General features: G+C 49.4%; 1 protein-coding gene across 2 annotated transcripts; it reads left to right on the plus strand.

Annotated features, from left to right (window-relative positions):
• The first annotated feature begins 5581 nt into the window (after positions 1–5581).
• GINS4 (GINS complex subunit 4) lies at positions 5582–20124 on the plus strand. 2 transcript variants are annotated; one of them, XM_061404567.1, is made up of 8 exons: positions 5582–5776; positions 6770–6884; positions 11894–11980; positions 13053–13166; positions 16198–16295; positions 16452–16540; positions 18895–18985; positions 19077–20124. In XM_061404567.1, the coding sequence occupies exons 2-8, from the start codon at positions 6789–6791 to the stop codon at positions 19171–19173; spliced, it is 672 nt and encodes a 223-aa protein (XP_061260551.1). In that variant the 5' UTR covers positions 5582–5776; positions 6770–6788; the 3' UTR covers positions 19174–20124. The 2 variants fall into 2 exon arrangements, with proteins under 2 accessions (XP_061260551.1, XP_061260552.1); XM_061404568.1 differs by lacking the exons at positions 5582–5776; positions 6770–6884 and adding an exon at positions 6922–9023.
• The last annotated feature ends 3376 nt before the right edge of the window (positions 20125–23500 follow it).

Genomic DNA, 23500 nt, shown 5'->3' on the forward strand with positions numbered 1-23500 from the left:
CAAACTGACTCTTTCTGGTATTCCCAAGGCTTGTCGTGGACTCAGGAGGGAAAAGACATCCTGCATCAAAGAAGTGAAAGTCACGCAGTCATGTTCGACTCTCTTTGAGATCCCATGGACTATGGCCTACCAGGCCCCTCTCTCGGTGGGATTCTCCAGGCAAGAATACTGGAGACAGTTGCCATTTCCTTCTCCAGGGGATCTTCCTGACCCAGGGATCAAAACCACATCGCCTGCGTTAGCAGGCGGATTCTTTACTTTCTGAGCCTCCAGGGAAGCCCATCCTCCCATCAAATAGGAGGCAACAAGACACAGGGCTGGAGGGTGTGTCTGTGTCGGAAACTAGAGACACATTAAGACCAAACTAAAGAAAGACCCACTCCAGTGTTCTTGCCTGGAGAATCCCAGGGACGGGGGAGCCTGGTGGGCTGCTGTCTATGGGGTCTCACAGAGTCGGGCACGACCGAAGCGACTTAGCAGCAGCGCAAAGAAAGACCTCACCGTGCTCCTCCAAGGAAGCAGGTAGGAGAAGAGAGCTTTAAACATTCGTGCTCACTTTTTTTTTTTGGTTCAGTTAAACAATATTACAAAGCCACATCATTCGTGAAACCATGATCTCAAAACTTAGAAGTTCAGTTCAGTCGCTCAGTCGTGTCCGACTCTTTGCGACCCCATGAATCGCAGCAGGCCAGGCCTCCCTGTCCATCACCAGCTCCCGGACTTCACCGAGACTCACGTCCATCGAGTCAGTGATGCCATCCAGCCATCTCATCCTCTGTCGTCCCCTTCTCCTCCTGCCCCCAATCCCTCCCAGCATCAGAGTCTTTTCTAATGAGTCAACTCTTCGCATGAGGTGGCCAAAGTACTGGAGTTTCAGCTTTAACATCATTCTTTCCAAAGAAATCCCAGGGCTGATCTCCTTCAGAATGGACTGGTTGGATCTCCTTGCAGTCCAAGGGACTCTCAAGAGTCTTCTCCAAATTTATATCTTTATTGGAAACATACATGGGTTAATTTTTTAATATTATTTCTATTTACTTATTTGGCTGTGCCAGGTCTTCCTTGTGGCGTGTGGGTTCTAGTTTCCCGACCAGGGAATCAAATCCAGGGCCTCCTGCATTGGGAGCACAGAATCTTAGCCACTGGACCACCAGGGAAGTCCCTATATGGGTTAATTTAATGTGCTTAAAGGCGGGGTTTGGATAAGGGACAAGGAACTAAAGTCTGAGAGTACAAAAAGAAAAAGAAATATCAAGCACTGCCCAGATTTTACATTTTTCAGGGCTCTGGCCTCCTGAGTTTTCCAGCATCTCAGTCAGACAAGTGGGTGTGGGGTTTTACCATTGGCCAGAAAAAGAGTTACGAATTCACTGGTCAACAGCTTTCTTTGTGAGGCTAAAATGATGCTGCACTTAGAAATGCAAGTTTCCTAATCTTTTCCTAATCTTCATTTCCTAATCTTGGTCCAAGTTTTCATTCATTCAGACGATCGGGGGTTACACGCTACTTAAGGAATACACTCCCCAAGCCTTTGTGTTTTGCTTATTACAGTACTGAGAACAAGAATTCAGAGGAAGGAAACATTGGGAAACAGCTGTTGACCAAATGAGCAAGGGCAGTGATGATATGTGAACAATACTGGTGGTATCACCTTGTATTTAGAAAGTGTCTTTCTCCAGAAAGGATCACGGTACTGTATAGACATGTATATTTTGTCTTTTATCCTTAGTGATTGAAAAACTAGGTCCATTCTTATTAATGTGTATTTCCATTCTTATTAATGTGTATTAATGTATGGCTATTTCTTATATCTATTTTGGCTGTTTCCATTTGCCATCTTTTAACTGCGATGAATTCCTTCATTGAGCAGTATCTAGAAATTGCATTGACTTTCTTCACCTGTCTAGGGTCCTATTTTCTATATCCTCTTCACCTTTGGGCAGTAACTTCTTTCTGTTTTTGCTATGTTGGTAGCTTCACGTTTTACCGGTCTGAATTCATGTTGGCATGTTCATCTTCATCTTTTTCTTCCTTCCTTCCTTTCTTTCTTTATTTTTGGCTGCATCAGGACCAGTTATAGCACACAAGATCTTTTGTTGAGGATCAAGAGCTTCTCTTCAGTTGTAGTACATGGGTTCTAGAGTGTAGGCTCAGCAGATGCCACGCACAGGCTTAGTTGCAACCCCAAACCCCACATGTGGGATCTTAGTTCCCTGACCAGGGATCCAACTAGCATCCCTTGGGCTGGAAGGCGGATTCTTAACCACTTGACCACCAGGGAAGTTCCTCATCTTGCTTTTTGAATCATCAGAACTTGCCTATAAATTCTGTCCTACAATTCCATGTATCACCACCGAACTTTACCCTCCTGCTGTTGTAACTTATGTAACTCCCTTTTTTACATGATCATTTTCATGAAAGACGTTCCATCTGCACAGCTATGTAATTATTTTTTAAATAATTATTTTTTAAAACTCCTTGACACTAGGGATACACGCACCAGATGTTCCTGACTTTTCTCTTCCTTCTGCATAATGTAACTTAAGACGTGTCTTTTTCTCCCACCTTCCTGAACGTCACAGGCCAACCGTCCCACCATAAGTCTGTGCTGCTCCTTTAGATTCTCTTTGGATGGCTCCTTAAATGCTCCTTCTTTACACATCAATAGAAGAAATCTTTCTCTGAGAACTCATTTTACGCTAAAGTTATTTTATCTGATGAATATTAGTTGGAATCAAAGATCATAGATGCAAAAGGGGGCCCTGATTTTGTATCTTTCCCTCTGCCTTTTTGTTCTCCCTTAGGCAATGCAACTGATCAAAGCCCAAAAAAGTGATGTGTCCCAGGTCACGGCTCTAAGAAAGAAGGAAGCAGGAGCTGGATGCCAGCTCCCCAGAGGAGGTGCTGTGGGACTGGGGAGGCAGCTGGCACAGAGACGAGCAGTCTCTGAGTGAGCAATTGGTACTTGCACGGAGAAGTTATCGGCACGCTTTGACTCCAATCTATAATAGTTGAAGAATATTTTAAAAGACAATTGAAGGGAATTCCCTGGTGGTCAACTGGTTAGAACTCCACTATTCCACTGCAGAGGTTGAGGGTTCGATCCCTGGTAGGGGAGCTGAGATCCTGAAATCTGCACTGCTTGGCCAATTAAAAAAAAAATTACTGTTGAAAAGCTATGTAGGGATGAGAATTATGGAAGAGTGGGATTATGCTCAGAGACTATTGTTCCGGTCACCTGAGGCTGATTAAAAACCACCCAAGGGGACTTCCCTGCAGGCACAGTGAATGAGTTTGCCCGCCAATGCAGGGGAGATTGCGGGTTCAATCCCTGCTCTGGGAAGATCCCACATGCTAAGCCCGTGTGCCACAACTACTGAGCCTGTGCTCCAGAGCGCAGGAGCCAAAACCACTGAGTCCATGTACCTAGAGCCCGTTCTCCACAACAGCAAAAGTCACTGCAATAAGAAGACTGCACATTGCAACTAGAGAAAGCCCGCGTGCAGGAATGAAGACCCAGTGCAACCAGAAAGAAATAAAAAATAAACTAAAGAAAAAAAACCCCAAAACTTAGAGCCTTAAAACATCCATATTTTGCTCACAAATCTGCAACCTGAGCAGAGTCCTGCAGGGATGTCTTGTCCCTGCTCTCTCAGGGTCAGCTGGGGTCACTCAAAGTCTAGAGCTAGAACAACCATCTGAAGGCTCACCCACTTTGGAGTTCCGGAGGACAGAACAGCTGGGGCTCCTCACACGTGGCTCTCCATAGCTATGTGATCTTTGCACATGGACCTTTCATGGCAGCCGTGGGAAAGCCAGACATCCTACCTGTCCCTTCCCAGGGGACACAGCTCAAGAAAGCTGGTAGAAGCTGCATCAACTGTCATGACTCACCTCCAGAAGCCAGGCAGCATCACTTCTGCCCTGTTCTCTCGGTCCAGCATGTACAAAGATCTTCCCAGCCTGAAGAAGAGAGATCACATCCACTCCTGGGCATATATCTGGGCAAAATGATGTTGAAAAAGATACCACATACACTTATGTTCATAGAAGCACTATTTGCAAGAGCCAAGACATGGAACAACCTAAATGTCCATTGATAGATGATTGGATAAAGAAGATGTGATACATAGATACAGTGGAATACTACTCAGCCATGAAAAAGAATGAATAATGCCATTTGCAGCAACACGAATGAACCTAGAGATTATCATACTAAGCAAGTCAGACACAGAAAGACAAACACCATGTAATATCACTTACATGTGGAGTCTAAAATGAGACACAAGTGAATTTATCTCCAAAACAGATATAGACTCACACACATAGAGAACAGATTTGTTGTTGCCAAGGGAAAGGAGGGATGTGGGAGTTATGGAGTGGGACTTTGGGATTAGCAGATGCAAACTGTTATATATAGGATGGATAAACAACAAGGTCCTACTGTATAGCACAGGGAACCCTATTTAATATCCTGTGATAAACCATAATAGCAAAGAATATGAGAAAGAATGTATGCATAGGCATAATGAATCACTTTGCTGTAGAGCAGAAAGTAACACAACATTGTAAATCAACTATACTTCAACAAAATAATAACATTTTTTTTAAAAGGAGGAGAGATTACAAGCTCCATCTCTGGATGGAGAGGTGTCAGCGGTCATGTTGCTGTAAAAAGAGTTCAGGATGAGATGGATATCAGAGCAGGTCTCTCAGGAAAACCCAACCTGCTACAGCTGAAAACCACTGAATCACCAACAAGTGATACACAGAAAGGGACCTGGGAAAGGTCATCATCTGTCATTAATAAAACTCATTCTATAACACACAGCTCAAAGGGCCTTTGCCTTGGAATCGTCTGTACGTCTCTGTGAATGTGTATGTGTGTGCGCGCGCGCGTGTGTGTGCTTCTGCCCTACAGTCAAGGCAGAAGGCATAAACTGTAAATGTCAACCTAGAGAGCAGCTGGGATTGTCTAATGCAATGGCTCTCCAAGGTCATCTGCATCAGAATCATCTGATGAGCCAAGTCTGTTGAACTCCCCCTACCCACACACCCGTTTCTGATTTCACAGGTCTGGGTTGGCCCTGAGAACTTGCATTTCTCAGGGGTCCCAGCCCGATTTGTTGCTGGTGGTCTTGAACCGCATTTTAAGAACCACTCGCCTAAAGGCCTTCAGAGCCGGGGGTAGTGGCCATAGCCGCAGCCCCGGCAGAGACGCGGGAGCCAGAAGGGTGGGGAAGACGACCCTAAAGGTGGAAGCGGCCTGATCTAACTAACACAGTGCACCTCCCTGCCGCCCGGGCTCGGCCAGAGCACACGCGGGTGCCGGTGCCGGGTGGCGCGAAGACTCACGCCGCCCGAGTCCTCAGCTGCGGGGGCCGGGCGCCCCCTGCCGACAGCCCATGGGCTGTGTGAGCTGGGGCCGCACGCCTGACCCTGACAGAGGTGGGCGGGGCGCAGCGGGACCCGCCCCCCGCCGCCTCCATTAGGGAAGGGGCGGGGAAAGCGGGCCGCGGGCACGCAGGCCCCGCCCCCAGGGTGGGCGGGGCCTCCTGGCCGTGATTGGACAGCGTCGCTAGTGCGCGGTGACGTTGCACCTGGACGGGAAGTGTCAGAGAGGAGCGCGGGATCTGCGAAGTGAACGCTCTGGTCTGTTTGGGAAGCGGCTGGAGCCAAGCGTTCTGCGGCCGGTTGCTCCTCGGGCTGCTTCCCGCGAGCGTCCTGCCGTCGCTGCCCGCCGATTCGGAGGGCCTCGCAGCCTGCCCCGACCCGGGTGAGCGTTCGCGTAGGCCCACTGGAAGCGCGCTCGCCGCGTGTCTGTGTGTGTGTTGGGGGGGGCGGGGGGTATGTGCGCGTGCGTCTGGGGGGAGGCGGTGACCCTATGCCCGCGATGCCAGGAGGGGAGCAGGGAGGAATGTGCTTTCGGAATCCCTGAGGCTCCAAGAAAGCTGAGCGCCGAAGATTTGTTGCTTTTTAAGTGTGGTGTTGGAGAAGAGTCTTGAGAGTCCCTTGGATTCCAAGGAGATCCAACCAGTCCATCCTAAAGAAAATCAGTCCTGAGTGTTCATTGGAAGGACTGATGCTGAAGCTGAAACTCCAATATTCTGGCCACCTGATGCGAAGAGCTGACTCATTCATTTGAAAAGATCCTGATGCTGGGAAAGATTGAAGGTGGGAGAAGAAGGGGACGACAGAGGATAAGATGGTTGGATGGCATCACCGACTCAATGGACATGAGTTTGGGTGCTCTCCGGGAGTTGGTGATGGACAGGGAGGCCTGGCATGCTGCAGTCCATGGGGTCGCAAAGAATCGGACACGACTGAGCGACTGAACTGACTGAATTGACTGAGGCTCCAAGGATGCGACCACGTCTCCATCACCCATCTTCCTAAGCCTCTGAGTCACTGACCGGCCAGATCATTGTGTCCCCAGCCCTGAGAGGTGCCACGATTAATATTAGAGCCGAAGCCAGCGCAGCCACTGCGGAAAGGACCTCCTCCTGGAAGGCAAACAGATGTGATTGGTGCTCTATTCAGCGAGCACGTGGAAACCCTTATAAGGAGTGAGGGCTTTGAGAAATTGATCCCTGACCTAAGATTTGAAGGAAGAGGCAACGCATTACAAAACCAAAGCCAGTGAACTCTCTGGCCACTGCCAAAGAGCGTCTACAATCCACGTAAACCTCTTTTTCCCAGGTACCATAGTTGCGTGTTCTTGCAAATAAATACAAACACACAGCATAGTATGGGTTCTTTTATTTATTAGGTTCCTGGTTTCAGAGAAGATGGCAGAGGAAGCAGACCTCTTGGGACAGGACTCTGATGGGGACAGTGAGGAGGTGGTCCTGACCCCTGCAGAGCTCATCGACCGGCTGGAGCAGGTAAGCAGCCCACAGGGAATCCCCCTGCTGCAAGCACAGCCTCTTTAGCTAGTCCAGCGCTGCAAATGTCAGGATTCAAGAAATGAGGGGATGGAATTCAAGGCTTCTTAGAAGAGAAGAGACTGTGTCTTACCATCTCCACAGAAGCAGGAAGTATAGGCACAGCCAGATAGAAACTTCATAATGTCGAACACAGAATCCTCAGGTGGGTCCAGTAAAGGTCAGCTTTGGGGACAGTTACAAGAATGGTTCACAAAGCAAGGATCTACTTGGTATTTGTGGGGACTACAGAAGTGCCTGATAGAGACTTAAAAGTTCTAGAAAATGCTAAAACACCTTTAGGAGAAAACTGGTCTCATCCTTCCTTTTCCTCCAGTTTCTTTTGCCAACCATTCTGTACATTTCTACTGCTTGCCTCAGATCACTCCTGGGATGTTTCTCCTTTTAGTCGTAGTCACTGTGGTTTATTGAGTATTGCTCGTGTGTCAGGGTTCTTTATATTTCTGGTCTCATGAAGCCTTGGTGGTTAAAGAGTTCAGACTATCTGTGTTTAAACCCCTCCGTGCCTCTGGTCAGTTTTACAAATGTAGGCAGGTTGTATAGCTTGTGTCTAGCATGCCCTTGACTATAAGGTGGAGGTAATGGTAGTGGCTGCCTCATGGAGTTGTTGTGAGGACTGGGTGACATAACGTGCGTGAAGTACTGAGTGTAGACTGAGGCGTGTGAAGGGCTCACTGAGTGTCAGCCGTGAGCAGTAATGCTCTTCACAACCCCCTGAGGGAGGTACTGTGTTATCTCTGCTCCGCAGGTGAGGAAACTGGAGCTTCGCGATGAGAGGTGTAGAGTAACTCGCCAGGGCCACAGACAGCATCAGAGCCAGGAAGTGACCCAGGTCTCTCTGATTCAGTCCACCTGCTGCCTTATTGCTGTCCCTGCAATTGCCCCCTTTCCAGAACTCTCTTGTGTCTGTTACTTTAGGATTCTTCATTCTCCCCTGCCCTACATGCCATTGTGAGTGACAAAACCCAAGGAACGTAATTTTAACCAGTCAGGGAAATCCCCTTATTTCTGTTTTGTATATGAGAAACCCTGGAGCAGCCAGGTGAGGCTTTCTAGTTTAATAAAAATCCTGGGGAAAGTCTTATGAAGACTCTTCGTAAGTGTTAATAGAGATTCTATCAGCTTATTTGAGTTGCAATTTCCAAGTTTTAGAAATGTTACATAATCTTCCCCACATCCTAATTCTTATAGATCTCATTAGTGCTGAACCAGTGCTTTCTTATATCTCAATTCTTTGTATATGCATTCTTTTCAGATGTATTAAACAAACAAAAATCCTTGAAAAAATAAATTCTATCACAAACCTTTTTAAGAATCTGGTGAAAACTCTGGCACTTCCTCCCAGAGCAATGCACATGTACACTCACACAGAATTGTGCATATACTATCTGGAGATTCACAGACACCCTGAAAATTTCAGACCCAGTGAGATATCACTCATACCCATCAGATGGGCAGAAATGAAAAAGGTGAACAGTAGGGAGTGTTGGCAAGAGTGTAGAGCCTTTGGCACACTTGTAAACCCACTCCAGTATTCTTGCTTGGAAAATCCCATGGACAGAGGAGCCTGGCGGGCTACAGTCCTTGGGGTCGCAAAGAGTCAGACAGGACTGAGCGACTGACGCGTTCCCTTTCATACCACGGTGGATGTGAAACGTGGTACTGTCACTTTAAAAAATAACTTGTCATTTTCTGTTGAAGAAGGCACACATATCCCATGGCCCAATTATTCTCTTCTCAGGTGCATACCTAGAGGAAGGGATATACACATAAAGAGGGGGGAAAAGAGTAGGAAGATGGATAAAAGCTCCTGCCGCCGCAGAGATAGCTCTCAGGAGCATCATGTAGAAGAGCAAACGATGGTTGCTAAGGAAACTGTACAGCTCAGGCCCCTGCCAGGCTGTTATCCAGGGCGGAGCTGGCCAGCATGGCGGCCGCACAGGCCGAGGCTCCGCAAGGGCCCGGATGCTGCCCCCGGTCCTCGGGGACAGCGGGGCCCCAGACCGATGGCTTCTGAGTGTCCTCAGGGCTCCTCGGAAGGCAACCCAAGGACGGTGGATCTGACGGCCTCGGCAGGGGGTGAGCAGGAATTGCACCCGGGGCCTGAGGCTCTCCTGCAGTGATGCCCTGTGGGCGGCCGACCGCCTGGACAGCCGCTGTGTGGGGTGGCCCGACCGGCCACTGGTGAGCACGGCTCCAGGAGCCCGTGTAGGATACTCCTGAATGCTTGTAGAAAATAAAAGATTTCAAACTTACTGCCTAAAACACAGAGTTTCTCATCTTAACGGTCGTGTGAGTTTGCTAAGGCTGCCTAACAAGTACCGGGGCGGGGCGGCTCCAACAGCAGAAGCGTGTCTTCTGCCTTCTGGAGGCTCCTCTGTCTGAGAGAAGCTCAGGGGCTGACACGCTCGGTCTCCCCTGCGGCCCCGCTCCTGGCCTTGGAGACGACTGTCTCCGTGTCCTCACGTGCTCTTTCCTCCCTGGAGATAATTTCACACAGAGAGTGAACGTCCACGAAGAAGAGAAGGCGCCCACGGACTGACCCTCGAGTCGCTCCGAATCCGCCTCCTACTCTTCTGCAAGGACACCGGCCACATTGGATTAGGGTGCCCCCTAACGACCGCATTTTAACCTCTGGTTTAACCAGTTTGTCCTTCAGCAGCTTAAGGCAGAAATGAAGATCATGGCATCTGGTCCCATCACTTCATGGCAAATAGATGGGGAAACAGTCAGACTTTATTTTGGGGGGCTCCAAAATCACTACAGATGGTGACTGCAGCCATGAAATTAAAAGACACTTACTCCTTGGAAGAAAAGTTATGACCAACCTAGATAGCATACTGAAAAGCAGAGACATTACTTTGCCAACAAAGGTCCGTCTAGTTAAGGCTGTGGTTTTTCCAGTGGTCATGTGTGGACGAGAGAGTTGGACTGTGAAGAAAGCTGAGCGCCGAAGAATTGATGCTTTTGAACTGTGATGTTGGAGAAGACTCTTGAGAGTCCCTTGGACTGCAAGGAGATCCAACCAGTCCATTCTGAAGGAGATCAGCCCTGGGATTTCTTTGGAAGGAATGATGCTAAAGCTGAAACTCCAGTACTTTGGCCACCTGATGTGAAGAGTTGACTCATTGGAAAAGACTCTGATGCTGGGAGGGATTGGGGGCAAGAGGAGAAGGGGACGACAGAGGATGAGATGGCTGGATGGCATCACTGACTCGATGGACGTGAGTCTGAGTGAAATCCGGGAGTTGGTGATAGACAGGGAGGCCGGGCGTGCTGCAATTCATGGGGTCGCAAAGAGTCGGACACGACTGAGCGACTGAACTGAACTGAACTGAGCTTAAGTCTTGCCTGATTCTTCTCAGGCCTCCTGTCCTTTATCTCCCAGAGTTTGCTCAGAGTCGTGTCCGTTGAGTCACTAACGCCATCTTAACCTAACTACCTCTTTACAGACCTCATCTCCAAAGACCTTCTGAGGCGCTGGGAGTGAGGACTTTAACATATAAACTGAGCAGTGGAGGCGGGCACATTTCCTCCCAGTAACAGTGACAAACAGATTGTCGTTAAAATTTTTTCAAAGTCATTTCAAACACAGAACTGGATTTTAAAGGACTGAACTTAAACACAAGATTTTCACTAAAAATTTTGACAAGATTTTATTTGGACGTTTTGTACTAGTATAAACTTCCCCTAGTGTTATGTATTTTTATTATCATGATTTCATACTGTACATGAGAAATCTCCCCACATCTCCTCCATTTTGCCCAGCGTACCATACAAACATTGTCTTTTCTTTGAGTGCCCTGTCATGGGAAGGTTGTTAAGCACCGTGTAGAGATACAAACAGATGTAGTGAAATGACAGAAAATTAAACCCTAAATTCAGGTTAATGATCACCTTTGAGGAGGGAGGGAGAGAGGCAAGGGGACTTATAAAAAGATGGTATTCTTTAGTGAAGTTATGTGCACTCAGCTGTTTACCGCTGTTTTTCATTTTATGTATTTCATAAATTTTTTTTTTACCTATTCAGTGTATATTAAAGTCAGTTAAAAGAAAAACTCCTGCTGTAAGTCCTTACTGACAGTTTGATCTTTTCTCATTCATTATGCTGCTTGAAAATACAGACCCTCTTTCTGGTTAGTTTTATATATCTGCAAACTATTCCAGAAGCCTAAACACCTGAAAAACAAAAAAGAAAAAATTTTGCTGTAGTAGCAATAGCCAGTATTTAATAATGCTTCTGGATGGTGATGACTGGAGAAACAGAGGCTGAGGGTGTCAAAATGGATAAATGGAGCTTGCCTGGCCTGTAATTCTGAGCTATGCTAAAACTAAATTTTCTGTGATTGAAAGATAAGTGCGGGTTCCTCAGCCCCCTGCGGGTATTTCAGTTCCCTAAGCCTTGGTGGTTTCTGAAGTGTACCAAGCATCTGGGCCTGAGTCATGAATTAGGGATTTAACCTCTTGTTCCAAAACTGCATAACAGATGAGTTTCCATTTTCATCTGTGATCCTTTGTACTCTTATGCAGTTAGCAAATAACATAAAAGGATACCTGAATCCGTTTCCTCTCAGATATTGTAGTGATAAGTGAAAAAGTATTTGTAAAGTGCACCAAGCTTCAGGAAGGAAGAGATGGGAGGTTTGTAGAGCTCAGCTTCATCTTTCAGGATGGAAGGGTGCTAGTGCCCCCTGGTGGGCAATATCGGGTATAGACCTGTGGACACCACGTGGGGTTACTCTCAGCTGTAAGTGTGCTAGGGACACAGGCTTCCCACTAAAGGAAATAAAGAAGCCGTCATTAAACATAACTTTTCTTCAAAGCACTCCCAGTATTTCCAACTGGTCGTTTTCTTTGCTGAGGTCGCTGTGATTTTAGGGTTATGTGCTGACTCACAGGGTTATTTTGCTCCATGGTGAGTAATGCTCTGTTTTGGCTTTGTCTCTTAGGCTTGGATGAATGAAAAGTTTGCCCCTGAGCTGCTGGAAAACAAGTCTGAAATCGTAGAATGTGTCATGGAGCAGCTGGAACACATGGTAAGCAGTGCCTGCCTCAGGGTCCAAAGGAGAGACCCTTAGGAGGTGTTTGAGCGCAGTGAAAGTCTGAGAGCAAATCTGTTTTGTTGGGTCCAGCCTAGTTTGGGGTTTTTTGTTTTTTAGTTTTTTTAATGTAAAATTCCTTATCTATGCTTACAAAGCCTGGGAGCTCCTGGGAACATCTGGACGTCAGCTTCCCATGATACCCCAGGGATGTCAGCTTCTGAAAACCTGTTCTCAGCCTTCCCACGTTTGTGCATGAGAACAGCTGACAAGTGCAGGGCAGGGGCCACCCCTCCCAGCATGCCCCCCAGGCTGCCGGCCCCTGGGTGCCCTCCTCTCTATGTTCCTTACCAGCCTGGCCCTGTAGCCTCTAAGTGTGTTGTTGTTTAACCGCAAAGTCGTATCCGACTCTCTTGTGACCCCGTGGACTATAGCCCGCCAGGCTCCTCTGTCCGTGGGAGTGGGTTGCCATTTCTTTCTCCAGGACATCTTCCCAACCCAAGGGTCGAACCCACGTCTCCTGCATTGGCAGGCAGATTCTTTACCACTGCCACACCAGGGAAGCCCCCTGAGTATGTGGTCCTCGGCTTAGATGAGCCAGTTTCAGCCACTACCAGCCTCAGGCTAGCTTTAAAACGTTGGTATTTTACAGGTTCTCAACTGGTGTTTTCACATTGCCTTTAAGACCCGTTAGACATTTCTTACCTGCTGTATTATCTAGTTTACACTTGGGTTGGAGTTCTTCGGGTTGGAGTTCTTCTGACTGACCAAATTCAGATTCTATTGAAATGGTCTTTTTCTAAAAGTGAATGAGTACTGCTTGCACTGTGTCATGAGCTTGTGGTCACGTATTGTTTGTATAATTAAGAGATGAGAAGAAGATGAGAGCTCTTACACAGGGAGTATTTTGTCCTCCTCTGACCTCAGTGTAGCCTCCGAGTCCTCGGTGTTGCCAATGATGACGGTCCTCGCGGACCGCAGGCAGATTGAACAAAAAAACGTTCTTAGTCTTTGACTCTCGTTTTTTTTTTTTTTTTTTCTTTACAAACTTCTTTTTCTCTCTGAACAGGAAGAAAATCTCAAGAGGGCCAGGAAGGGGGACCTGAAGGTCAGCATCCATCAGATGGAGATGGAGCGGATCCGCTTTGTCCTGAGCAGCTACCTGCGCTGTCGGCTCATGAAGGTCGGGGAGCCTATCGTGGGGGCTGAGGGTCCTGGGTGGGGGCTGGGAGCGTCCCGGGCCTGGAAGCACTCCCCAGGCCCCATGTCAGGGGAGCCAGAGTCAAGAGGGCGACATATTGTCCTGGAGGAGCAGACGAAAGGCGCGGGTAGCCGTCGGCCTCCTCCTCCGGGGACACTTTCAGTCTGCCTGCTGCGAGAATGGCGCCCCCTGGAGTGACCGCGGGGCAGTGCTGAGGGTGGAGGTGTTGGAAGGGGCTGAACAGACTACTGACCAGAGGGGACCTCGTCTTGAGAAGTGTTTTGCATGTCGTTCAGGCAGTGTCATGTGGACCGTGATAATGACATGCAGCTGTATCTGACTTATAAAAACAGAACTGCAAAAATTCTTACTCAGTGTTTTGTATGATGTCTGTTTTAACCCTGGGAGGTTCTTACCTCCTTGAAGATTCTTCTCATTTGGTTCCACTTGTCCTCTTAGTTACGACAAAGCAAATACGGCTGATTCTTGACCAGCATAGGTGTGAAGCGCACAGGTCCACTGATACACGGATCTTTTCAGTAAATATGTGCTATAAACGTGGTCCACGGTTGAGGCATCTGCAGGTGCAGAGCCTTGGATACGGAGCACCAACTGCAAAGTTATTCAAGGAGTTGGGGTCGAAGGTGTGGTTCCCTCAAACCCCCTGTTGTTCAGGGATCACCATGATCCCCGATGTACCATCTTCCACGTGCGGTCACTTCCAATTCTGAGGACCGCTCACAAAGGCTCATCAGAGTCCTCTCAGTTAAACATTTCAGCCATTTATTTCCCTTAACTCTCCTGATCTCTTCCCTAAAACATTTGTCAGTATTCTCCTTAAATTATCCCACCTGTAACAGAACATGGAATTCCTCTTGTCATTTGGTCGCTTGTGTGAAAAGCAGGATGGTCACTTCCCTTCTCCTGGACATCAGACTGGGAGTAATGCCACCCGGGGTCGCATGGCGTCTCTGATGGTGACAGCCTGGGTTCATTCTGCACTTACCATGAGTGCCAGCCTCTTATGTAATTTTTCAGCTGTCATGATTATTACCCCTTCCTGTCACTGTCCTATATTTGCATGGCTTGATTTTTGATCCTTCCATGTAGAGCTCAAAACTTGTCCCTCTTAAGCTTCTCCTTATTAAGCTGGGCAGTTCCCTGGTCTCTGGATCTCGATCTCGTCACCTAGTTTATTCGTTATCTCCGCAAGTTTGATGAGTGTGTCATCAGAGGTCTTACGTGGCTCGTTAATAGGACTGGGCCAGAGTCAGACATGGGTCCCCTGGGCCTTCCCCGTGGGTCAGCATCCGTCACTGAACCGGTGTTGAGTTGTCTATGAGTCTCTAGCCTGTACTGTCACCGGTCCCCCCACCCCTGCTCCAGCTTGTCCACAAAGGCATCAGAGACAGTACCGCCTGTTTGGAACAAATTGAGACACACAGCCTGCCTCTGCCCACCTTCAGCTACCAGGCCGCTCAGTTTTCTGTGTGTGTGGTTGGGTGAATCCTCTTCACGGTCACCAGTCACTTTCCTATGAGTTCACAAACTATCTTTTCCAGTATTTATTCAAATACAATAACACGTACGACCTGAAGGACCCTGATCTGTGTTGACGATCCCCCTCCTCCTTTGTATATTTGAAAATCAGGAAACGCGCCTGCCTCTTATCTTTCCCACCCCTTGTGAGCTCAGTGACTGAGATTCTGAAATGGTAAGCGTTCTAGTGCAGCAGCAATGACAGTCCACATGAAGACGGGAGACACACTCAGGCCCCGTACACATGTGAATTTAACTCCTCCTACAAGACAGTGGTTCTGAGCTGGAAGACCTCACCCCTTTGAGGATAAACGCTGCCTCCTCTCGGCCTCCAGCTCCTCCTCACTTCTGCTTGCAAAAGGCGTTTCCCTGGCCCAGGTGATCTTGACGGCCTTGACCCCAAACAAGAGACTGCCTTCTGGTTCCTGACCACGCAGCTCTCTGTGGCTTTTAGCTTTGTTGTCCTGTTTTCTGGTAGCTCTTAGCGTTTTTCCAAGCCTCACCCATTTGTGGACTTTATCCTTGCCAGTTATATTCTTTGATTCGAGTGTCACTCCTCTGCAGCTCGTATGTTCTGTGTCTGTCTGTCCCGCCCCTGTGTCTGCTTCGTCTCGCAGAAGGACACCTGTACAGCTACATGGAAATGCTGGCCGACAGCCCCATCCTGCCTCTTAAACTCCATTTCCGCTTGTCTCTCCAGAGTTTCCTTCATGAAACCCTTTCACCCTTTTTAAACTGTCTTGCTCTTTCAAGCCCTGGTCTTCCCTCCGAATTCTCTGAAACCTGCCTTCTTGAAGTGTGGCAGGTAGGTCTTATGATTAGCAAGAGGCTCAACCATGAAGACCCACCTTTTTTTTTTTTTCCTGTTTTTGGCCGCATGTGGTATGCAGGATCCTAGTTCCCCGACCAGGGATTGAACCTGTGCCCCTTGCAGTGGAAGCAGGAGTCTTAACCGGTGGACCACCAGGGAAGTCCCAAGTCTTGCCTTATTTATTACTTATTTTTGACTCTGCTGGTTCTTCACTGCTGTGCAGGCTGCTCTCTAGTCGTGGAGACTGGGGGCTGCTCTCTAGTTGCGGTTCGAGGTTCTTGTTGCAGTGGCCTCTGTTGTCACAGAGCACGGGCTCTAAGACTTGAGAGTTTCAGTAGCCAGCTCAGTAGTTGCGGCTCCCAGGCTCTAGAGCCACAAGCTCAACAGTTGTGGCACCCGGGCTTAGCTGCCCCGCGGCATGTGGGATCTTCCTGGACCAGGGATTGAACTTGTGTCTCCTGCGTTTTGGCAGGCAGATTCTTTACCACTGAACCACCAGAGAAGCCCAAGACTCACCGTTTTTAAAGTCACTTTCTAGATTAACCCCCGCCTGTCTCAGGAGACTTGTCTGTGTACCGCTGGAATCAGACAAGACGTTTGATGACCCACTTTGTCAAACTAACTGATGGCATGAAGCGTTGACAGGTGTTTCCTGTCCCGCAGATAGAGAAGTTTTTCCCTCACATCCTTGAAAAGGAGAAGACCCGCCGAGAGGAGGAGCCTTCCATCCTTTCTCCGGAGGAGTTTGTCTTTGCCAAAGAGTGAGCCGGCGCGGACCCGCCTTTATCCCCCCGGGCGTGGAGCGTGGGTTGCGTGGTTGTGTCCCTGAGGCCGGTGGCAGGGCCCCTGTTGTGGGTCTGGGGGCCCCGGTGGCTCCGCCGGGTGTGTCGTCACGGCGTTGGGTGTGTGTGTTTCAGGTTCCTGGCTAACACAGAGACCTATCTGAAGGACACGGCCTTAAAGCACATGCCTCCCAATCTACAGAAGGTGGATCTCTTGAGGACAGGTGAGCAGAACATTCGCTTCACTCTCTTCCCTCGAACGAAGGAAAATAAATATGTAGACAGATGAGCAGAAAAGAGACAGAGAGGAAGGGTTCTGGGTTAAAAACCAAGAATCGTTAAAAGCAGGTACCAGGGTAGCCGTTTGTAGCCGCTTGAGCATCACTTTTATCTTCTTCTGGTTCGGAGGAAATTCTCCAAATGTAGACTCAGCCTCGTGGTATATTCAGTTACCTCCTGGGCATCCATGCTGTGCTGGGCTCTTTTGGGCATGGAAGCAGCCAAGGTCTCTGTTTTCTGGGCGGGGGTGAGGTGGGTGGGAGGGGCAGCCTCTCCTTCACAGATTCTAGGCTGTGCAGGGCCTGTCTCCCCACTCTGGGGATGGGGGGGATGTTGGCTAGGAGGCCTCCAGGGTGTCCCTCAGGGCTCCTGATCTTTATTTGTGAGCAATTTCCAGGCTAAGGAAAGGGGAACAGAACTGAGGTGGAAAGAGAAGAGGCACAGCCATCACCCCCTCACTCAGTCCCCCCAAGAGTCTGCTGAGCAGAGGGGCAGGGGTCCTGGGGGTAACTCCTGAGGTCGGCTCAGCCAGCAGGGGCCCTGGCACGTAGGCTCCAGTCCACACCTCATCTTTGCCAGCTCCCTGTCTCCGTGCAGGACCTCCCAGGGGGCCTGGAGTCCAGGCCCACAAACTGAGGCTAGGACAGCCCACCTTGAATGTTTCTCCCCAATTACGTCTCTCCCCGACCCAGTCTGGGGGCCACGCTGTGAACCCTGCTGCAGGGGGCCGGCGACTTAGCTCTGGCCGCCGTACTCAGTTCTGCCTGAACAGCAGGCATGGATTCTTGCGCAGATTCAGAGGCCAGAGTCGATGGTCAAGTGTGCTGACACCACGGGGCCCCCCAGGTATCTCCCCTTGGCCTGCCACACACACACACTCCGGTGTCCGTCCCGCTTCTTATCGGGACACCAGTCAGATTGGATTAGCGCCCCACCCTAATGGCTTCATTTTAGCCCTTTAAAGGCCATGTCTCCAAATCTGTTCTGTCCTGAAGTTCTGGGGCTCAGGGCTTCAACATGTAAATTTGGGGGGACACAATTCCAGGAGCAAGCCCAGCCCAAGCAGGGTTTGTGGAACTCTGAACTGGTCATTTTGGAGAACCTGCCTGAGGGACACAGAAGGCCCACTCCCTGTCCAGTTCAGCCTCTTTGTCTGCACATATGAGTAGAGTGGGGGCCACGAACCTCATCCCTGCCCAGCACTATCTGTTGTGTCCACTGGGTTCAAGCAGCTGGGAACCACCGATGGGCCTGTGTCGATTCCTGAGCTGGCCCAGGCCTTGCCTTCTACTTGATGCTGGTCAGCACCTCCTGACACTCAAGCGTTGCTTGTCTTAGGTCCCTTCCAAGGACCAGAGCCAGGTTCCCAGGACTGGAGCTGTGCAGGGGGCAGCCTGCCCTGGGCAGATCAGAACCTGGCTCACTCAGCCCAGATGCCCTGAGTCCCCCTCAGGCCCCTGGAGCATGGAAACCCTGCTGGCAGGGTCAGGGAAGGTTGTCGTAACCTAACATCCTTTGAGGGTTTCCTCGAATCAGCAGCTGCCCAGTGGGCCCAGCTGACTCTGCTGATGTTGGAGTCTCTGGAGGTCCAGAACCCGGGAGCAGCCCAGGGGACTTGTGCCTGACTTTTGCAGCCAGTTATCCTCAGCCTTCTCAGTGGACGGGGAACCACGGGCAGCCCCACACCTGAGCTGGGCCCTGAACACTGAGTGGTCCAGCAGGTTCTCTGGACCCCACTGGGTGGTGGGGCTCTCTGCTGGCAGTGCAGGGCTGGAGGAGCAGCCGGCTCTGGGCTCTTCCTGACGAGGTGTGGCTGGTGGAGGAGGAGGGGAACCAGCCTAACCTATGATCAATGGAGGGACATGGAGGGCAGCTTCCAGCAGTGGCCTGGGTTCCTCAGCCTGACATCCAAGGCCATCACCGTGTGACCCCATCTCCCTGACATCCCAGCCTCCCGCCCTCTCCACAGATCTGTTTTCTGGCTCCGTTCTCATGCTGTGTCCTCCTGAGACTCTCAGGCATGTTTCTCTCCAGTGGTCCTTACTCCTTCCTCCCAGGCTTCCACTTATCTTAAGACCTCTCCACTTGTCCAGCAAGCGGGTCCTGAATGAGACCTTGCAGGAAGTAGGCTGTTTCTAGAAGGAGCCCAGATCTCTCCTCAAATCCATGCAACAACCGCCCCTCCACCATGCTTTCTATCAAGGGTCCCTTCGTGACTGAGGCAGTTAATCTCAGCAGCTCTTCCCTCTTGCTCTTATTAGCTGAGCATTTGCTGATGACGTTACCATTCTTCTGGCAGTTCCCAAACCAGACCTAGACGCATACGTGTTTCTGAGAGTGAAAGAGCGGCAAGAAAACATCCTGGTGGAACCAGAAAACGATGAGCAGAGGTGAGTGATGCCTGCGCTGCGGACGGTGGGAAGCAGTCCCACCAGGGCTGCCGCTGAGCTGGGCGGGTACAGAATTCCCTTCCTTTTCCAGGGACTACGTGATCGACCTGGAGGAGGGCTCACAGCACTTGATGCGATACAGAACCGTTGCACCCCTGGTCGCTTCTGGGGCCATACAGCTAATTTAAAACCGGAAATAAATAACTGAGAAATGAGGCCATGGGACCTTAGAAGACACATTTTTGGAAACCCTGCATGCTACCCCGTGCCAAGGACAGCAGTGATCTCGGCGGTGCCGCGGGTCCCTGGGCCATGGAGATCTGCTCAGAGCAGCCCCCTTACTCGTCCTCAGCTCTGCCACTCCAGCCAAAATCAGCAGATGATGGTGCAGCCGTGCTGATCTTGCTGCCGGAGTCACTGAAACCCCCTTGGTGGTGATGTTTGAACTGAGGAAAGTGAGGCCAGGGCAGTTCACAGAAAGCCATCACTGTCTGTGATGAGGGGACCCGTGGGCCCGACCTGACAGCGGCAGGAGCATGTGCTCAGCCCTCCTGGCAGGAAGAGTGTAAATAGCTCCAACCGCCTGGCTGCCCTTTGTGGAAGTCACTGACTCGTGTAAACTCACCTTCTGGAACCTCTCCTCTTGGACTTAGAGCTAACCTGTGTCACGCTTAGCTGAGCCTCACAACCCAACCAATAAACTTATTAGATCTGGGTTTTGTGGCAGAAGGAGCCGTGGGCAGTCCCCAGCGTGTGGTCTGATGAGGTGCATCCAAGCCGCAGCCTCCGCAGGCCAGCCTGCGGGCCACCTGCTGGCCTGGACCTGGTCAGAGCGGCAGCAGCGCTCCTGCGACCCGCGTTCACTTTCTCCAGGGAAATGGACGGAATGCAACTCAGCGAACGGGCAGTGTCACCCAGGGAGGGATGTACAGACAGCAGATGAATTGTCTTCCCTTGAAACATGATGCAGAGGAACTGGGTTCCAGCCTTTCTTGCTCCCCAGGAAGGCAGGTTCCCATCTACACAATGTAGCCTCGTAGAGTAACCAGTGCAATGTTGCTGCCATTTCCAAGAGAAGACATTCAGTGAAAGCAGGGGGGAGTGTTTTTTATTCGTTAGTAAAAGCATTTTATATCTCATGCAGTACTTCATTTTCTCCAGAGCATTCTCACCCTTCTCAGCCATTCATTGAAAACCGTTCAGTGAGCAGAGCGTGCCGGGTACAGTCCAGTGTGCTGGGGTTCCACCCAGATGAGAGGTTCACTGACTCTGCTAGGTGGGAGCAGTGCCTCATGGAGAATCAGAATAGGGGCTCACCAGCATGCTTAGAGGGGGTGCTCTGAGGGGCTCTCACTAATTTCAGCTAATCTCACTCAGTTAGGCTGAGGTTTGAATAACAAGAAGGGGCCAGAGACAGAGCTCAGAGGGAAGGGCTTTCCAGGCAAAGAAAAGGTAGCTTGTGCAAAGGCCCTGTGGCAGAAATGAATTCTGCTGCAGTCAGTGAGGCTGGAAGGCAGTGGCACAGTGGAAAGGGTGCACGTGAGGTCTGCGAGGTGGTCTGGGCCCAGATCACTTCCTGCTTTGGGAGCAAGGACCCCCTGGTCCTCCAGCACCCTCAGAAGCAGGCAGGGCTGCTGGTGCGGTGCTGTGCTTAGTCGCTCAGTCGTGTCTGACTCTCTGCAACCCCGTGTAGTGTAGCCCAGGCTCCTCTGTCCATGGGGATTCTCCAGGCAAGAATACTGGAGTGGGTTGTCATGCCCTCCTCCTCTAGGGGCTCTTCCCAATCCAAGGCTCCAACCATGCCTCCCACATTGCAGGCAGATTCTGTACTGTCTGAGCCTCCAGGGAATAGAGGGAAAAGAGGGTTAGCATCTGGCACTGAGTCTGCACCCAGGTCTCCTTCCTCGGGGTCGCCTGCGTGCTCCTGTCCCACCGCTTCCGCTGCTCTGGAGAGGAGAGGACGGAGCTGTGTCGTGTCGCCCACTCCTTCCCGCGGTGCCAGGCACACATGGGACGGGCACAGCATGCGTTGCTTCACTTCCTAGGTCACCTGTTCAAAGGAAGACTGGTTTAGATGAGTCATTTCAAAATAAAGGGGAAGTTGAATTTCAAAACCAAGTATAGGGAATCGGTGTGATTTAGTGTGACATTGTCTCTAACGTTTTCAACGTGTGGGGAGCATCTTGCTTTATAGGTAACAGTGCGTCACTGGAAGTGTGACGGGACACCGATTCAGGTAACGGCGTCACACTCTATTACAAGCTTGTCGCCAGCGAGGTCCCTGAGAAGTGCTTGCAGGTCCCTGTCTGAGTTTTCCAGCTGCAGCAAAAGCACGTATCAGCTGTGACCTTGCAGCAAGACCCCGGCTATGTTCACTCTGCCCAACTACAGGCTTCCACGCCGCCCTGCACACCCCCGCTGCCTCTGCGAGGGACACGAGTTGACCGTGAAGCTTTCAAGGGGAACTGTTGAATAACAGTGTTATTCACCAGTACTTCAGAAAGATATCCTACGGTATCACCTATATGTGAGATCTAAAAAAAAAAAAAAACTTATTTCCAAAACAGAAATAGACCCACAGGCATAGAAAACACAGGCTACTGAGGGGTAAAGAGGGGTGGGGGAAGTGATAAATTAGGAGGTTGGTAGTAACATATGCTGGGAGGGATTGGGGGCAGGAGGAGAAGGGGACGACAGAGGATGAGATGGCTGGATGGCATCACTGACTCGATGGACGTGAGTCTGAGTGAACTCCGGGAGTTGGTGATGGACAGGGAGGCCTGGCGTGCTGCCCATTCATGGGGTCACAAAGAGTCAGACGCGACTGAGCAACTGAACTGAACTGAAGTAACATATGCTTATTACTGTATAGAAAACAGATAACCAACAAGAACTGACTATACAGCACAGGGAACTATACTCAATATTTTGTAGTAGCCTATTAGGGAAAAGAATCTGAAGAATGTGTACATGTATAACATATATACACACACACATATATATAACTGAATTGTCGTGCTTGTACACCTGAAACTAGCACAGTATTGTAAATCAACTATTTCAATTAAAAAATACTTCATGTAATCTTCAGTTCAGTTCAGTTCAGTCGCTCAGTCGTGTCCAACTCTTTGCGACCCCATGAATTGCAGCACGCCAGGCCTCCCTGTCCATCACCAACTCCCGGAGTTCACCCAGACTCAAGTCCATCGAGTCAGTGATGCCATCCAGCCATCTCGTCCTCTGTCGTCCCCTTCTCCTCCTGCCCCCAATCCCTCCCAGCATCAGAGTCTTTTCCAATGAGTCAACTCTTCGCATGAGGTGGCCAAAGTACTGGAATATTAAGTGATTTATAATGGGAGGCTAAACATTCCAAACATTTGGAATTGTTGAAAATTGATTTTTTTTTGTATTATGATAAAATACATATAGTTGCCATCTTAACCATTTTTAAGTGCACAGTTCAGGGATATTAAATATATTCCCCTTGTTGGTATCTATCACCACTCTCCATGCCTGTGACTTTTCATCTTGTAAAACTGAAACTCTACCCGTTAAATAGTAACTCTTTGCCCCCAGTCCTTGGAAACCACCCTGCTGCCTTGTCTTTATGGTTTTGACTACTCTAATTACCATGTGATGACAGAGGATGAGATGGCTGGATGGCATCACCGACTCGATGGACGTGAGTCTGAGTGAACTCCGGGAGTTGGTGATGGACAGGGAGGCCTGGCGTGCTGCGATTCACGGGGTCGCAAAGAGTCGGACACGACTGAGCCACTGAACTGAACTGAGCTGAACTGAATTACCATGTTAAGTGGAAGCAAATAGTTTGTCTTTTTGCGACAAGTTTGTCTTTTTGTCTTGGCTTCTTTCCCTTAGCATAATTTCCCCAAGGTTCATCCAGTTTGTGGCACGTGTTGGAAATGCTTTCCTTTTCAAGGCTGAATAATACCCCCTTGTATGGACAGACCATCCATCTGTCAGTGGGCCCTTGGGCTGCTTCCACATTTCAGCTGTTGTGAGTAATGCTGCTGAGAGCTTGGATGGGTCATAATGTAATTCTGTTGTTAATTTTTCGAGGAGCCCCCACACTCTTCCACAGCAGCTCTACCATTTCGCAAGGTCTCCAGTTTCTCTGCATCCTTGCCTATGCTTGTTTTCTATTTTTTTTTAAATAGTAACCATCCTAATGAATATGGAGTTATATCACTGTAATTTTGCGTTTCTCCAGTGATTCAACATCTTCTATGTGCTTATTGGCTCTTCCTATATCTTCTTTGGAGAAATGTCAAGTGCTTTGTGGCTTTTTTAATTGGGTTGTTTTCATTGATATTGAGTTTTAGGAGTTCAGTATATGTTCTGGATGTTAATCCCTTATCAGATATATGATTTACCAATGCTTTCTTTCATTCTGTGGGTTGCCTTTTTACTCTTTGGATAGTATCTTTTATGCACAATTCTTTAAATTTTGTTCCTCTTTTTCAAGATTCTTTGGTTATGTGGGCTCTTTGAAAT

The sequence above is a fragment of the Bos javanicus genome, chromosome 27 (genome assembly GCF_032452875.1).
Source record: "Bos javanicus breed banteng chromosome 27, ARS-OSU_banteng_1.0, whole genome shotgun sequence".
Lineage (NCBI taxonomy): Eukaryota > Metazoa > Chordata > Mammalia > Artiodactyla > Bovidae > Bos > Bos javanicus.